The sequence below is a fragment of the Simochromis diagramma genome, unplaced genomic scaffold, assembly GCF_900408965.1.
Source record: "Simochromis diagramma unplaced genomic scaffold, fSimDia1.1 OVJJ01000453.1, whole genome shotgun sequence".
Lineage (NCBI taxonomy): Eukaryota > Metazoa > Chordata > Actinopteri > Cichliformes > Cichlidae > Simochromis > Simochromis diagramma.
Window position 1 is genome coordinate 744,325 of NW_024387471.1, and position 17,066 is coordinate 761,390.

General features: G+C 42.5%; 1 protein-coding gene and 1 long non-coding RNA gene across 4 annotated transcripts; both read left to right on the plus strand.

Annotated features, from left to right (window-relative positions):
• The first annotated feature begins 7,791 nt into the window (after positions 1-7,791).
• LOC120723577 (toll-like receptor 1) lies at positions 7,792-16,659 on the plus strand. 3 transcript variants are annotated; one of them, XM_040015112.1, is made up of 2 exons: positions 7,792-8,035; positions 8,325-11,735. In XM_040015112.1, the coding sequence occupies exons 1-2, from the start codon at positions 8,022-8,024 to the stop codon at positions 10,792-10,794; spliced, it is 2,484 nt and encodes an 827-aa protein (XP_039871046.1). In that variant the 5' UTR covers positions 7,792-8,021; the 3' UTR covers positions 10,795-11,735. The 3 variants fall into 3 exon arrangements, with proteins under 3 accessions (XP_039871046.1, XP_039871047.1, XP_039871045.1); XM_040015113.1 differs by having other exon boundaries at positions 7,976-8,057; XM_040015111.1 differs by lacking the exon at positions 7,792-8,035 and adding an exon at positions 15,719-16,659 and having other exon boundaries at positions 8,064-10,790.
• On the plus strand, positions 14,937-15,588 carry LOC120723578. Its single transcript, XR_005693779.1, has 2 exons — positions 14,937-15,269; positions 15,359-15,588. It is a non-coding gene; the product is annotated as an uncharacterized LOC120723578 (long non-coding RNA).
• Positions 16,660-17,066: the final 407 nt, after the last annotated feature.

A 17,066-nucleotide genomic window follows, 5' to 3' on the forward strand; every position in this document is an offset into this window, starting at 1 on the left:
AAGTGACAGGATGCACTGAGGTGTGATTCATTCTGTTCCACGTGTGTGGACTGGTGGGAGGGTCATGGTCCATTGTTCACAGCAGATCTCACAGCTGAACACACCCGTGGATCTTTCTACAACAGAAATCACCTTTGTCACAGCTTTCATGATCAAAATGCTCACGTGTTGGTCACAATTAGCTTCACTGAAAAAAAAAGCTGAAGAACACAAGTTCAGATTTCTTCATGTTGTCATGGTCTTTTTTAAACTTGGACATAGATGTAAATCATTTAGATGTTAACACAGCACGGCACGTCCAGCACGGCACGCTGCCACGACCGCCCAGCACGGCCGCCACGACCGCCCAGCACACCGTGACAGTAGTAAAGGATAATAAACATCACTCTCCTCATATTCTGATTCTGTCTTCATTGTGTTTTAATAAAGAGAAATTTGTTTTGCTGATTTGTGTTAGTTTTGCCAGACAACTGAAAGTGTGTGGACTCATCACATAGCAGGGCTCTAGAGTGCGACCAACTTGGTCACAAATGCCACCAAATTTTTCAATGGTGCGACCAAATGTTCGAGTGTAGTAAAAAAAAGAAGTATGCAACTCTGAAAGTCTCCGTGTGGTCAACAGCAGACACACATTATGCCCCTATCGTGGTCTAAACCAATCAAAGATGGTCTCTGATTGGCTGTGGTCCAGTTGAAAGTGCAGGCAGATAGAGAAGTGAGGAGCTTGAATGAAGCCATATCGATTCATTAAATCCTGACTTTTAAATATAAATGTGTTTGGCCAGAAACGCCAGAATCTCAGGTTAAAGCTCACAAAAGTATTTCAACAAACGGTAAATGAGAGCAGGTACACGGATTCTGCACAAAGACGTAAACACACAGTGCTGACCCGACGCATCAGAATCAGCTTTCTCTTTCTCGGCTTTCTCACGACGGCCGTACACGGACACGCCGTCGGGGCTGAAAGCCGACAGCTCGCTGATTCTGATGCGTCGGGTCCGCGCTGTCTTTACGTCTTTTTGTTTCTGAGCAGCAGGTTTTGTCTCTCTCCAACCAAAATTCACTGAACCAGCAGCAAACTAGCTTCACATTTGATAAACGTCGTCATGAATTCCCTCTGACTTTTGCATTTTTGTCTGTGAAGGTTCTCAGTCATCCAGGTCATCGTAGTCTAAGGAGTGTCTGGACTTCTTTCCAAGAGGTCCAGACACTTTTTTGCTTCCACCACGATAAAGATCACACTTCATGCACAGCTCTCTCTATCTCTCTCTGTACTTCAAGAACAGTTTCACATCTCAAATCTCTGTTTTCTGTATTATTCATGTGCTTATTACCGACCAGAGGTTGATGGGAACAGCACGAGTCTGCATGCATTTGGCTACAAACCACTTCATAGGACAAATTAAGGATTTGGCTCAGTTTATTTTTATAGAGTCAATTCAAAACAGTCATCGCCTCGAGACATTTGATATGTGGAGGTGATACGCAGGACTAAAATACTGCTCACGTAAATGCAAAATGTGTCGTTGTGTCTAATAATTATGGACAAAATTACTCCTTAATTGTCAGGAACCGAACAGTACACAAGTACACAGGTGTTTAATACAAAAATATGAAAGATTATTAACGAAGCCAAAAACTTAAACTGCCAGACCAATAAAAGAGGTCGACTCAATAAACTAAACTCAAGATAACAACTAAGAAAACCTCAAACAAACACGAGGCAGACTGACCTGCGACACATGAGGGAACTTAAATACTGGCTTAGCAAAACCAAATGACACACAAGGAGGAAAAAAATGGCTGCGATATAACCAAACACCCCTGAGGCAGCGAAGCACGTGGTTCAGTCCAAAGAGGCTGTCAGCAGCACTTCAGGCCAAAACCACACGTTTGCCAACCAGGAAGGAGAAGCCGAAGCCCGAGGTAACTCAAACAAAGAAAGCTGAACCAATACAACACAAAAGTGCTAATGTGTGTGTGCACCATGTAAACACTGTAAGGTGCAAAAACACATTTAATAATTAAACTGTATTAAGTAGCGACTGCAAAGTAAACTAAAGTGAAACAACTAATGGTGAGCTGTGGATTTTAACATGTGTGGCTCGCCACCACATTTATCCTAATTTAAGGAAGTGACATTGGAAACTCCCACACCGTGCTATGATTACCCAAGGACACACTGAGTGTTTGGGGGAGGGGGGGTCATCATATTTCCCAGAATTACAGGTTGAATTTTAAAACACTATAAATTACTTATAACAGATATTTTTTATCATTTTTATAACAGATAAGAAGCTGAGCTCACATGGTGTGCAATATGATGACAAAGGTGAAGCAACACGTGTCTGAAAACTTTATGTAACTTTATTGCATTGTTGCTCTGCTATTCTCAGCTGTTTCTATGAACGGTTTTCACAGTCAGTCAAATCTGCACCATATTCCAGTGAAAATGTACTCAGAGGGATTTTTAAGCAACAGAGTTTGATGACATGTTGCTTAGATCCCAGGCATCAGTGCACTGTAAACACACCTCAGCCCGTACAATGCAGATCTAAAGATAAAACAGAGTAAACAGAGCAGCTGGTCTTTCCTCCGTCTCACTCTTCGACTACGTCCACACCGGCCCGGATAGATTTGAAAACAGTGTTTGCGTCTGAAAACGCTCTGCGTCCACACTAGCGTTTCCAGTCGTTTTCACAGAGTTGTGCGTCCACATTGAAACGGCCGAAACTTCACCCTTCACTGTTTGCAATTTTTATTGAACCACTAGCAGCAGCAATTAGACAGAATTCAGTAATTAAGGGCATAAAATGCAAGAACGTGGAACATAAAATCAGCCTTTATGCGGATGATGTGTTACTCTTTCTCCAAAACTCACAAACCAATATCTCTGGGGTGATTGCATTGATAAACTCTTTTGCAAGAATATCAGATTACTCAATTAACTGGTCAAAATCTACAATCCTTCCGATTAATTGCTCCTTCCATTATTCTTCTTCTACACCACTGCAATCTGGAAATATTAAATATTTAGGTATTAATGTTTCTCCCAAGCTTGCAGATCTACCTAAATTAAACCATATCCCACTTTTAAAGAAGGTAGAAGATGATCTGACTAGATGGAAATGTCTACCCATATCACTCATGGGAAGGGTCGCTGCTATAAAAATGATGGTCTTACCAAAAATAAATTATTTATTCTCAATGATCCCAACTAAACCGCCACAAGATTGGTTCAGATCTCTAGATTCATGTATGTCCAAATTCCTTTGGAAAGATAAACCCCCACGTATAAGCTTAAAAACACTACAAAAGACCAAGGATAAAGGAGGATTAGAACTGCCTAACTTTCAGCACTACTTCTTAGCCAACAGGCTTCAGTTTATCTCAGGATGGCTAAAACATACCCTCTTTGATGAACCTTGGCTAGATGTAGAACAAGCACTTTACAATAATCTAGAGATTTCAGACCTACCATTTATCAGCTCAAACCTCCAACGACATGAATGCTTTAAAAGCATCAACATCAGCTCTTCTCTGACAGCATGGTGGGAGTTTCTAAAAATGACAGAGTCTTCATTAATCCCATGCAAACGTACACCTATCTGGAACAACCCTGACATATTACAAAACAATAATATGATAAACTTTCCAGATTGGAGTGGTAAACAGTGTTGGGACTAACGTGTTATTAAGTAACGCGTTACAGTAACTACGTTATTATTGTGGTAACGAGCACGGTAACTAGTTATTATGCCAAAACCAGGAACGCGTTACTCGTTACTGGGATTTAGATAGGCTTGTTATTCGTTACTTCGTGTGGTGGCATCGCGGAGCTGCCACAGTTTCAGTAACATTAGCAAGTGGTGGAGGCCAGCAGGTGGAGGAGGGAAAGTGTCAGGTGAACTGAACTTCAGGTAAGAAGTTATGACCTGCAGTGTATCTGGGTCAGATATAAACCAAGTTTAGGTGGAGTTTATTTTCGTTGTGCTGACTTTTTCCTACTGCGTGCTAGCTAGCATGACGGAGTTTCTGTACAGCTGGGTGGTGCTGTGATGTTAATGATGTTGAACTTTATTTTGTTCATAAGGTTAGTTAGTAGAGTTGCCAACCGTCCCGTAAAAAACAGAATCGTCTGGTATTCAGAGAAAATATTACGCGTTTCGTGTTGAGGTGAAAAGGAACAGTTTGTCCCGGACTTCAGCTACAATGAAAAAGACACAAAGCTGGAGTTATTCTGTGTTTACGTTGCACAGCTGCCTCCTCTCATTCTCTCCCCTCTCTCTCCTGTTTCTACTTCAATCGTGAAACTGATCAGTGATCAGCTGATCGTCTCTCTTGTTTGTTTATCGCCCACTTTGCGCCAGAAAGAGGAAACCAGCGGATGTCGCGCTAAACAACAGCAGCACGTTTAAGCTTGATCAGCTGTTGTTAGAATTTATTTAATATTAATTTCTAGTATCAGCTGATGTTTGCTGGAGCCACAGCTGTAAAGCTGCTGGTCATGATGTCGGTTTGGATATGTGGTGAGAGGGAAACATGAAGATGAAACCAGGAGATGTCCTTACTGAATCATCAGAGCTGTGATGGAGAAACAGGTTTACCTTTTAGGTGACATGAATGAGTTGAAGTTATGAACTGTTTCTGAGAGACAAATAACACCAGGATCCTTTTCTAAGTAGCTGACAGCTGGTAACTGTGCAGGGGCGGGTCTAGCAAAGTGTTGCCAGGGGTCCATGTAGGGCATTAACAGGGAAAGGGGGGCACAAAGATATACTTTTCTTTCTTATTCTCATTTAAAATGTTTCACTTTTAAAAAAATAATTATCTAAATCTTACAACAAACAATTGATACATATATACCATCAGAACAGTGTACATCACTGTCACAACAGTGTTTATTTTCATTCAAAGGCTTTATGATTTTTCCTATAATGGCGGCCGGTCTCTAGTCAAAATCCCCATGATTTTCTGTCCCAGTCCAGCCCTGTATGCAGCTCATCTGCAGTCTGGTGTTACACATCTTCCTATTCAGGAGGCAGAATTTCCGAGTTCTGAGTACAATCAAAGCACCATGACTGCAGTTTTTGTGTTGGATGTAAAAAGCAGGCTAGGATAGAATCAGGCGTGGGATTTCTCTCGTGGAAATGTGCACATTATTTTTTCCTTTCTATTGGTAGGTGGCACAGTGCACTTGTGGCAAGTAAGCAAGCTAGAAGACTGGCAGTCTTTCTGGGTATCCAGTTACGGAAGCAACACATTAACAAGAGAACTCTGAGTAAAACCAAAGTTACTTTCCCTAGTAACTAGTTACTCTGAAAGTAACGAGTAACTTGAAGTAACTGAATTACTTTTGATAGAAGTAACTAGTAATGTAACTAAGTTACTAATTTAAAGTAACTTACCCAACACTGGTGGTAAAGGAATCAAATATTTAGAACATATACTAAAAGGAACAGGATTTATTTCATTTGACAGACTAGTTACACAATATGGGATCAATGAGAAAAGATTTTTAGAATATCAACAAATTAAATCCATATTAAAAAAAGAAATTTAAACCGGGTCAAGTTGAACTACAAACACCACCAAGTGTGGTTCAATTACTCTTAAAACCCCCAAATTACTTTCCAAAATATACAGAATGCTTTCTAAAACAGATGAATCAATATCACTTCCTATTGCAAAATGTGAAGTGGATTTATCAGTTAACTTAGACCTAAACTTCTGGTCTCAAATATGCTTAAAAACCTTTGATTTAATTATAAATCCCAGTGTTGGGTCTGCGCTTCCACAGGCCCCGCTGGTTTAGAGACAGGAGGCCAAAACGGAGTGAAAACGAAGTGTTTTTAAACGAAAACGCATTAGTGTGGACGTAGCCTTTATCTCTCTGTGTGTGTGTGTGTGTGTGTGTGTGTGTGTGTGTGTGTGTGTGTGTGAACAGAGAGAGAGAGGTGAAAACACAGCGTCCCTGCAGTGTGAGCCGTAACACTGTCCCTGATGTTGTTGATACTGCTGTGTTTGACACACCTGAGCAGACTTCCTGTGTTGTGTCTCCATGAGAGCAGCACATCTTAATTCACAAAGATCTCATGTTAAACACTTAATCATATGTCCACAGTGGACAATGTAAGTATATGTGATTATACGGTGAAGCTTCGAGTGGCTAACCTGTTTGTGTCACGCAGGCGAAAACAGACTCAGGCGCAGACCAGCTGAACTAGAATAGCAATCACAAGTTTTTTTACAAAACACCACGTGAAAGTATATAAAGTGTACAGGGCAGTGATATTCAATGGTCCAAGGGAAAAGGGGAGAAAGTCCAAAACATGCTGCGCTCGTTCGCTCCTTTTGTATTTGTTTCCAGCACACTCACTCTCACTCCACTCCACTCCATGCCACGCAGGGAAACAGATCAGGATTATGGACGAGTCCGAGAATCTATGCACAGGAGAACTGCGTTTAGCATAAACAGAGAAATCACACGAGAAACAGGGTTGGAGCTGTACTGACAGAGTAACTCGAGTAACTCGTCAGCTGCTATTTAAGCTGAGCCCTCAGCTTAAATAGCCCAGAAGTCCAGGTAAACAGGTAGATTCACGGCAGGTGCGTGGGCCAAGGGCGGGAGCCCAGCTGAGCTCATGAGCAAAGGATAGGCTAAGAAGTCACCACAGCTGACTGGTACAGTGCCAGTATCACTGCTGATCAACCTCCTGTTTCACTCTGCATACTCGTAGAAGAAGGCCAGAAAATTACAGGTAATGATTCATTGCAGAGTGGTTTAAACATATGGTGAGTGAAAAAGAAACACTCAGAGCATCAAACGGCCCCAAGTACCTCGGTCTATCGTCGCGTAGCTGAGGGAGGATCCAGGGTCACCTGACCCACTGCAACTATCTGCTTTATCATAAAGGAAAGCAGTCTGTTGCTGAAGACTGACGAGTATAAAATAGCATTTTTGCACCAACAAGGTGATTCTCAAAGTGCTGTTGGCCAAAAACTTGGTAGATCTCGGCGTGGTGTGCAGTGTGCTGGTAATAAACTGGGGAAACAGGACAAGTAAACGTCTAAAGAAGAAGTGGAGGGCTTTAAAAAATATCTGCAGCATTTAAAAACTGTGTCCATAAGAAATAGAAAAAAAACGGAAGAAGTGAAGAGTTAAAACATCTTAAAGAAGTCCAGTCACTTTCTCTCCAAGCTCCTTAGACTGTAATGTATGTACGGAGGTAGTCTATGGCTGTCTATGGCTGTTTGTACAGCACAGTGCTTTTCAGCCAGCAGTGTTGGGTATTTTGTCAAAATGTGAGGAATTGTAGATGCAGAGAAGTCAGATTTTGACCGACTACACAATACTGTCTATAAACCATTGGTTGGCAACAGCTTCTTCTTTCAACATGACAATGATCGGAATCAAAGCTGTATAGGAAACCACACAGTGGAACTAATCAAGGACTCTTCCCAGAGTCCAGAGCTCAAAAGTATGTAAGCGGTGTAGGACGTGGAACAAAATGCATCCAGCATCTAAAGAAGAGCTTAGACGTGTCCTTTCAGAAGGCTGGAGAACTGTTCTCAAAGAAATTACAAAAAGATTTCAGGCTGTATTGAAGAATAAAGGGAGTTATATCAAATATGACTTTAAATATATCAAATAATGTCAAGTTCATAAGAATTGTAAAAAGTCCGTTTTTGCCTTTTAAACTGTGCTTCCATATATGGTTGGACATGTTGTAATAAACTGTTGCACCCATTTTTCATTTTCCTAGCAAAATATGAGGAAATGAAATTATACTTGAGACTTTTGCATAGTATTGGAAAGACCCTCTGAGGAAATACTTTTTTCTCCTGTCAGTTGCGTAAGCTTTAGACATAACATTTGCTTTCTCAGTGGAAAGTCACGGAAAGGAACCAGAGAGAAAGAGGAATTTAAAAGAGGAAAAAGAGGAACAGTTTCTTTTAAGAGCAGGATAAAAGTACTCACACAGCTCAGACCTGAATTTGTCATAGTCGAAGCTGAAGCTATGTCTCCACGAAGGTAACGTACATGTTCATCTCTGGTACATCTATTTCTCTATTTTATTGTACAGCTTTGAAACTGAATGCAATGATTTTCAGATCAGTCAAATTCTCTGTTTGATGCTGGAATCATATTCAAAATATTTTATGATGTCCGTATACTTTACTGTGAACTTTAAATGGTGTGCATTCTACTTTTATTTACATTTCAGGCGGTGCTATTTTTTGGAAACATAGTTGTGCTAAGATATTCCTGCACAGTAAATGGTCGTGTCTTTGAATGACCTCTCTTATGTTGGTGTTTTCAGCACGTCTGTGGCTGTTTTGATTGGGACCGTAGTCATCGTGTCCCTAATGAGACCGGACTGCACAGCTATTAAGGAAAAGAACGAAGGATTCAAACTATGCGTCACATCAATGCGAGGTGTCAAAGACCTCTCACATCAAAACATCACCAGTGTTCCATCAAGTCTTTCCAACGAAACACAGTATTTGGACATCTCCTACAACGTCATCCAAACGCTGGAAGGAACTGAGTTTTCTGGACTATCCCAGCTTTGTTTTTTGAAAGCAGCTCACTGTGGACTTCGGGAGATTTCAGCCACAGTGTTCACCCACACACCAGCACTCAAAATTCTCAACATATCTAACAATGACTTAGCGTTCATCCCTGACATTTCCTTGAAACAGCTGAAAATTCTTGATCTGGCCAACAACCTGTATACCAGCTATGAATTACCGGCATCCTTTCAGAACTTCACAAAGCTAGACTTCCTGTCACTGGGTAGTACAGCTGCTCTGTCAGTGAGCTACGGTGACTTTGATGCCCTGATGAATGCTTCTGTTCAGCATCTGGCTTTGGGAGCAGGAACTCACTGGCAAAAGTATGAATCTGGTTCTCTTGCAAAAATCAAGTCTCTCAAAAAACTGTCCCTATTTGCATCTTTTTGTGGAACCTTTGGGATGTTTGAGAACCTCCTTGCGGACTTGAATGTGACACAAGCAAAAATGTTGCGATTCATCTCTCTATTTCCAGACAGCTGCAATGTGAGCGACAACCCCTTTAAGAACCTGAGAACAATGCCTTTTATACAGAATCTCACCTTAGAAAACACCTGGATAAACAGCACGTTTATGGTGGTGTTCATAAAGAACGTGTGGCTTTCCCCTCTCCACGAGCTCTCATTTGTCAACATCACTTACAATGAGGATACACCAGATGGCTTTAATTTACCACCCATTAATCACACAATCAGTCTTTCCTCAGTTATCTTTAATGGTGTGAATCATTATCAATACAGATATCCCACGATAAACATGAGCTTTGAGGCCTTCTCCAGACTGACCTATTTAAAGTTCTCTGGGACTGGAATGAATATTTTACCCTGCGGAGTCATGACTGCCCTGCCATCACTGGAGATTCTTGATCTGTCAGATAACCTGCTGACAGAGTCGGGCTTCTGGTGGACTCCGTGTTCAAACAGCTCTGTTTTTCCCAAACTGCGGAAGCTGTCTTTAAGCGGGAACCGCTTCAGCAGTCTTTCCTTTATCTCTCAGAAGACACATCAGATGAACTCACTAGAGTCTCTGGATCTCAGCTTCAACTCCATCCACTTGGATGGGGACTGCTATTGGCCTGCTCAGCTGACTGAGCTTAGCCTTGGAAACAACAACCTGGGCAACAGTGTCTTTGCATATCTGTCATCAGACTTTGAGAAGATTGACTTGTCAAAGACAGGAATAACGTCCATAATGCAAAAGGACCTGACTCGCTTTTCCAAGCTGACACATCTTACACTTAGCTCCAACAGCATCCAGGTTATCCCGGTAGATCTTAGTGTCCCAGCTCTGCTAAGTCTTCACATAGACCAGAATGCTATCACATCTATATCGAGAGAGGTCTTGGCAGGGCTTCCCAGGCTTCAGAAACTCAAAGTTGGAGGCAATCCGTTTGTCTGCTCATGTGACTCCTATTGGTTCATCACTGCTTTCAACAAGTCCTTGTTAATGGACTGGCCCTTAGATTATACATGTAACACACCACTGTCATTTGCAGGTCTGCCATTGTCAGAGTACAAACCCAGTAAGCTGTCATGTGAGATGTGGCTTCAAGCTGCAGTTGCGCTGCCCGTGCTAATAGTTATATCTGCAGCCGTAGGTCTGGTTTTTCATAAATGTGATGGAGCATGGTATACAAAGATGTTATGGGTCTGGATCAGGATGAAAAGGAGAGGCAAGAAACGTTCCAATATTTTGAACAATGCATCATTTAGTTATCATGCGTTCATTTCCTACAGTAATCAAGATTCTGACTGGGTGGACACCCACCTGGTTCCCACTTTGGAAGGTGCTGGATTTTCCCTGTGTGTCCACGAGAGAGACTTTGTCCCTGGAGAGTGGATCATAGACAACATCATCAACTGTGTTGAGTCCAGCTACAAGACACTGTTTGTCCTCTCCAAACACTTTGTGCAAAGCGAATGGTGCAACTACGAGCTCTTCTTCGCTCAGCACCGAGCCATCAGTGTCCATCGGGACTCACTGGTCTTCATATTATTGGAGCCCATTCCAACAGACTCTCTTCCTAAGAAGTATTTGAGACTCAGAAGTTTGCTGAGGCAGCAGACATACCTTGAGTGGCCAAAAGATGACAGGAAGCAGCAGACTTTCTGGGCAAGCCTGAAATCCACGCTGCATATTGCAGACAAATCTGTTGTTCTGAAAGACATTGCACTGGCCATTTCAGATACAGTACCTCTGGTTGCAGACCAAATGTAAGTCACGAAACTATTTTATTCAAGCATGAAATGTGCACATATGTGCACAATGAAACAGGTTTGGGTTGATGATAAAAAATGATTTTTGTCAATGAAAAAAATGAAAACTGTTACTGTCCCCCACCCTCATCGCCTAGCTTTTAAGTGGGGACGTAACAACCATTATAAATATAATCAATAACTGGTCAATATTAAATCTGAAATATTTCAGTATTTCGATGATCATTTGTATTTTGCATGCAGAGAAATGTGGTGTCTGTTCTGATGTGGCTTTGTCTTTGTGCCTCCATCCACTGTTTTTAATGACACTTTGCAACACACAGCAAGGAATGATGATGCTGTACAGCACAGGTGACGTATTTGTCCATATAGCACCAAATCACAGTCATCTCAAGATGGTTTGTATTCTAAAGTAGAGACACTACAATAATACAAAGAAAACCCAAGAAAACAATTGGTGACAGTGGGAAGGAAAAACTCCCTTTTAACAGGAAGAACCCTTTAGCAAAAACAGGCTCTGGGAGGGGCAAATATCGGGGTTAGGAGAGGAAGACAGGACAAAGACGCAGTGTGAAAGAGAGGCAGAGATTAATAATCACTAATGATTAAATGCAGAGAGGCGTGTAAATACACAGTGAGTGAAAAAGAAACGAGGGCTATTTCTGTATCATGTCTTTGCTCTCAGTTTACGTTGGCAGTCGTTACTCATCATTGCCATTGTAGAAACGACTGTAACCACAATGACTTTAGAAGACCGAATTTTGTCCGTGTGAATAAATATATGTTCTTTCCACTTTTTGATTGGTTATATAATGCTAGGTACAACTGCTGTTATGTAGTCATAACTAGGTGTTTTATAGAAACTGATATCAGTAGATTATTATTTTATCTTTTCTATCTTTTACTTTGTTTGTTTGTTAAATAAACATTTTATTAAAAATGTATGAGTTTTCATATTTCCTCTGAGAGCTCAATACTATTCTTTTGATGCATGCTGTGTAAAATAGTGTTTTGGGACATAAGTTAAGATAAGATAAGACTTTATTGATCCCACGACGGGGAAATGTTTGCATTACCTAAGCTCAGGTACAGATATCAGAAGGAAATACAAAAATACAAATAAGTACAACCAATGAAAAAAAGTAAGATAATGCACTATATACAACGGTAACATACTGGTTGTCAGTATCTTATAAAGGTGAGAAAAAACAAACATCTATTCCCTAAAGACAACTGCGCTTGAGCCCCAGCAGCTCAGCAGCTGTGTGTTGCAAAGTGAACACTGAGACATCTGTAGAGAAATCTTCATGTACAGCAGGGTCTGCCCTCAACTGTTTGGATTTGGTATTCTTACAACACTGCCACAAAATAACCTAACAGCGTAAAATTACAGTAGGCAATAAAGATGCACGATTGTTCAGCCGAAGCAACATCCAGAACTGCATGAACATCTAATAGACCAGCATGTGAGGGAACACGAGCTACGCTGTGACAGACTGCTCCGGAGCACAAAGGTTACAGGCTACCCTCTGCTGACTTCAGGCAGGGCTGACAGTAGCCAGCGGCTTTCCAGGATGGAAGCTATTTGGAACAGCTGCCTTAAAAGCTGCATTTACTTATCACCCATGTTGAGACTTTTTTTTAGAGTCATCCTCCTCAACAGAGAGGTGTCCACAGGCAAGCCTCAGTGATGCTTTTTCTGGCCAACGTGGCCTTAAAGTTTTCCAATTTGTTCAGTTTCTTAGTACAGTGTTTAAGGAGTTCATTAATTTAATTATAAAAAATAAAAATCCTCTCTCGCCCCTGTGGGCGGTCAATCCTTCCAGCTCGGGTCCTCTACCAGAGGCCTGGGAGCTTGAGGGTCCTGCAGTATCTTAGCTGTTCCCAGGACTGCGCTCTTCTGGACAGAGATCTCCGATGTTGTTCCCGGGATCTGCTGGAGCCACTCGCCTAGTTTGGGAGTTACTGCACCGAGCACTGGGACCGCCATTACCTTCACCCTCCACATCCTCTCGAGCTCTTCTCTGAGCCCTTGGTATTTCTCCAGCTTCTCGTGTTCCTTCTTCCTGATATTGCTGTCATTGGGAACCGCTACATCGATCACTACGGCCGTCTCCTTCTGTTTGTCTACCACCACTATGTCCGGTTGGTTAGCCACCACCATTTTGTCCGTCTGTATCTGGAAGTCCCACAGGATCTTAGCTCGGTCGTTCTCCATCACCCTCGGGGGCGTCTCCCATTTTGACCTCGGGACTTCCAGGTTATACTCGGCACAGATGTTCCTGTACACTATGCCGGCCACTTGGTTATGGCGTTCCATGTATGCCCTGCTGCTAGGATCTTGGTAGGGTACCTGATCACGGACAGGGCGTAGGTGTTGATAGCCTGGATCTTGTTCTTACCATTCAGCTAACTTCTCAGGACTTGCCTGACCCTCTGCAGGTACTTGGTGGTTGCAGCTTTTCTAGCGGCCTGTCTTGATAAACTGAGCAGATATTTGAAGTTTACACAGCTACATTCTCGCCTGAAAATATGTTAAACATTTATTTTGTGACCCAGAAAGAATAATAAGAGTAACATTAAAACTAACTAGCTGCCGCCATTGTTGGAAACTGAGCTGGACCACGCTATGAATTCTGGGATAGGTTGGGCCACGAAGGACACACCCGACCCATCCTTCAAATCTGGGGAAAATGAAGGACGCATTTGTTGGAGTCTTTGAATTTGGACAGCCTTCGTCGTGTCGCTGTAACGTAATCGGCCTACAAATGCGACCACAGGAGGATACGGTTCGCGAATTTGGACACAGCTACGATACCGGACACAGTTTCTTCGTCTTCGGGGTTAACGGCAGCTGGCATCCTTGTACATGCAGTGCTGCCATCTTCTGTTTCAGTCCGTTATTACACTCTTAAATCCTGCTACTTATTCCTGCGTCTTTTGGGATCTTACAAAGCTTCAAACGACGCGTCGACTATTAAATCAGTCGTCGACGATTTTGATAGTCGACGTAATCGTGACTAGTCGACTAATCGTGGCAGCCCTACTCTCATCCGTCTTCATAGCAGTCAAAGCATGCGACTGAAGTTCCCACTCTGGTGAAAAATAATGCGCTGTTACCCCCAAGGTAGCTGCGATTACTTAGAGAAATCCAATAGTCTCCGGTGAGTGCAACCGTGTTGGTCTGCCCCAAAAGCCTCCTCGACTTTGGCTTTCTCATTTTCATACAAGTTGTGTATCTTGGTTACAGTGGTGGCTCTTTGAGGCAATTTATACATGCAGTCGTTGGATTCTATGCAAATGATTTCAAGTAGCCCCAAATCCTCCACAATGTTAATCAGCCTGCCAGCTGTAGCCACCCATTTTGCTATGGCTGTTGAAAGTTTGTTGGTTGTAGAGTTGTCCAGACGTCTCCTTTGAAAGCTATCCAGCGTGGTCTGCCTTTGGCGAGAGGGAGGAGGACTCTCAGCGTTAGCTGTGTGCTTGACTAGCAAGTGGTATTTGAGACTGGACGTACTACGATGATAACTCAGTTCACGTCAACAGTAAATGCAAATTACTTTGATCTTGAGAGAATCATCCGGCATTGCTTTAAAATGGAACTTGCTGTTCAAAAGACCTGTTTCTTTATCCATTTCTGCTCACATCTACAACTGCCGCATCGCTTCCTGATTTCTGACAAAACGGGGCGGGCCAAAGGTCACAGTCTGGAAGTGTGTGAGTGCGTTAATTCCACATCAAAAAAAAATAAAAAAAAAAAAAAAATTGTTATATATATATATATATATATATATAATAAAATAAAAAAAATCCCCTGCTCGCACTCAACAATCCTTCTCCTGTCACACTTGGGGCTTGGTACCCAATCTCGGGTGGGGGTGATGATATCCCCCCCTGACCTGGCGTCCTGGCTCCCCCTTGCTGTAGCATACACACATACACATAGAATAGAACTCAAATTTATTGTCATTGCACATGTCACAAGTACAAGGCAACGACATGCAGTTTGCATCCATCCAGAAGTGCTTTAGCCATGATATAGATATATTACAAAAATATATATTAGCAATAATATAGATATGTAAGTATATTACAGAAATGGGTCTGTTATAGGTATGTTACAATGTACACGGTATGAAGGTATGTGTCACGGACCCAGTTCCGGGGATTCGGGGTCCGTGAGCAGTCTGGACTACTATTGTAGTTATTATCATTATTATTGTGGTTATGGTTATTATGGTTGTGTCTGCTGTCCTGTTTTCCGTGTTGGTGTACTGTCAGGTGTTTATGGGTGTGTGCATGTGTGTGAGGGTGCAGTCGTGGCAGGCACTTCTAGGCCTGGTGGGTGTGGCCCTGCCAGCTGACCGGTCCCACCCAGGAATCCACACACACCTGGCGCCGATCAAGCCTCGTCAGAGGAGCTTCAAAACAGTGTGGCTGAGAGCTCCTCGACGCTGGATTGTTGAGTGACTTCCCGTCAGTCTTGAGTGTGTTGTGCAAGGTTGGTGCAAGTCTACAGTTGGGTTTTGTACTCACGGCTGCCTTTGGTATATGTGTTTCCTCAGGAGGAATTGTGGCGACCAGGAGGCAGCACACGGAGAGTACACAGGGAACGGAGACAGAGCACGGAGCACGGGATAAAGGAGAAGACACGGAACGGGAGTTGGGATCGCACGGGGGATTTATTGTTGTTCGGATTGTCACCACTGTTAATAAACACTGTTGCACTGTAGAGTCCTGCATTTTGGGTCCTCCTTTCCCCACATCCCCACGGTCTGCCAGCCAGACCGTGACAGAATGTTATGAATATGCTATAACTATAAGTATGTACAGGCTATGAACCGGATATAATTATGAAAACTATACAGAAATATGAACTATAAATATGAAATCTAATGGATTCTAATTGTTGTTACGCTTTACAGGTGAGACAGATAGTGTCACGACTGGGGCAGCAGCCGTGTGATGTGTGGAAAAGGACTCGAATGCAGCACTACTTGAAATGCAGGGTGATTATTATAGAAGACAGAACACAAAGTGGGGATGACAAAACAGAGCTAAGGATAAACTAAACTACAGAACGGCAAACCTGAAACACGAGAGGAGGACTGCAGGGAGAGCACACGGTGGAGTCACCGAGAGGTTCACGGAGCAATGCAGAGTACGCAATAACACAGGGTGACACAGAGGATGAATACAGACGACGCGACAAAGAACACAGGCAGACACACACTATAAATACACAGAGGGACACTGGGAAATCACACACAGGTGGGAGACACAGCTGGGCCTGATTAGCCTGACGAGACACTAACACCAGGGACCAACAGAGGGAGCACCAACCCAGAAACCCAGCATTCAAAACCCCAAAACACAAATAATAATAACAATAAACTCAAAACACTGGGTCAACGACCCAGGACCATGACAGACAGAGCACTGCCATGAAACTAATAAAACTCAATTCATAATTCTTGACTTCATTACATGATGTTTTACATTTCTTTGTGGACATATGCTCATTTGGACCACTTGGTGGCAGCACTGCATGCAGGAACACCATCATATAAACGTCCAGTCTCTTTTTTACCACTTGGTGCACTCTGCTGTGAAGAAGTGGAAATAATCTGTTTGTAAATCCTATGATGAATAATTATTTTACTTATTAAAAACACCTCCATAAATGATCTCACTCCGGTCCACATCGCATCAGATAAGACCCTCATGCTGCTTTAAACTTTTCAGTTCATTACAGATACCGTGTTGCCCAATTAAACCACCAGCTCTTCCCGTACCTTCTCTGTGCACTCACACAGGTTGTAGAACAGAGTTTAGTGCAGATGAAGTGGTGAAAAGCTGAGGCAGAGAAATAAAAATACACTGAAAATAAAAGCAGCAAAATGAGTCAAAATTAACAGACAAGTTAGTTGTTGCAGCTGCTGTTGCTGCACAGTCAACAGTAGTAACAGCTAGTAACGAGTCCTCACGGGCACAGGAGGCTGTGACTCCATAGAGAAGTGCAGGAGGAGCAAAAGTGAAAGGTGAAATTAACAAGGTAAGAAAAATAGATGGAGGGACGACCACGTCCATGAGCCACTGCTCAAAGATAAAGTGTATTTTTTGCCACATGCTGCAGTGCAGTGCAACTAAGAATTACTAAGAACTAACCCAATAACAACTGTACAAACCTGATTAAAAAAGAAAAACTATTTCAAAACATTCCCCACTCGCCCCTGCAGGCGGCCTTCATTCTTCCAGCTCGGGTCCTCTACC

Coding starts and splice junctions, on each gene's coding strand:
- LOC120723577 (XM_040015111.1), top strand. CDS start 8,281: ATGGTCGTGTCTTTGAATGACCTCTCTTATGTTGGTGTTTTCAGCACG.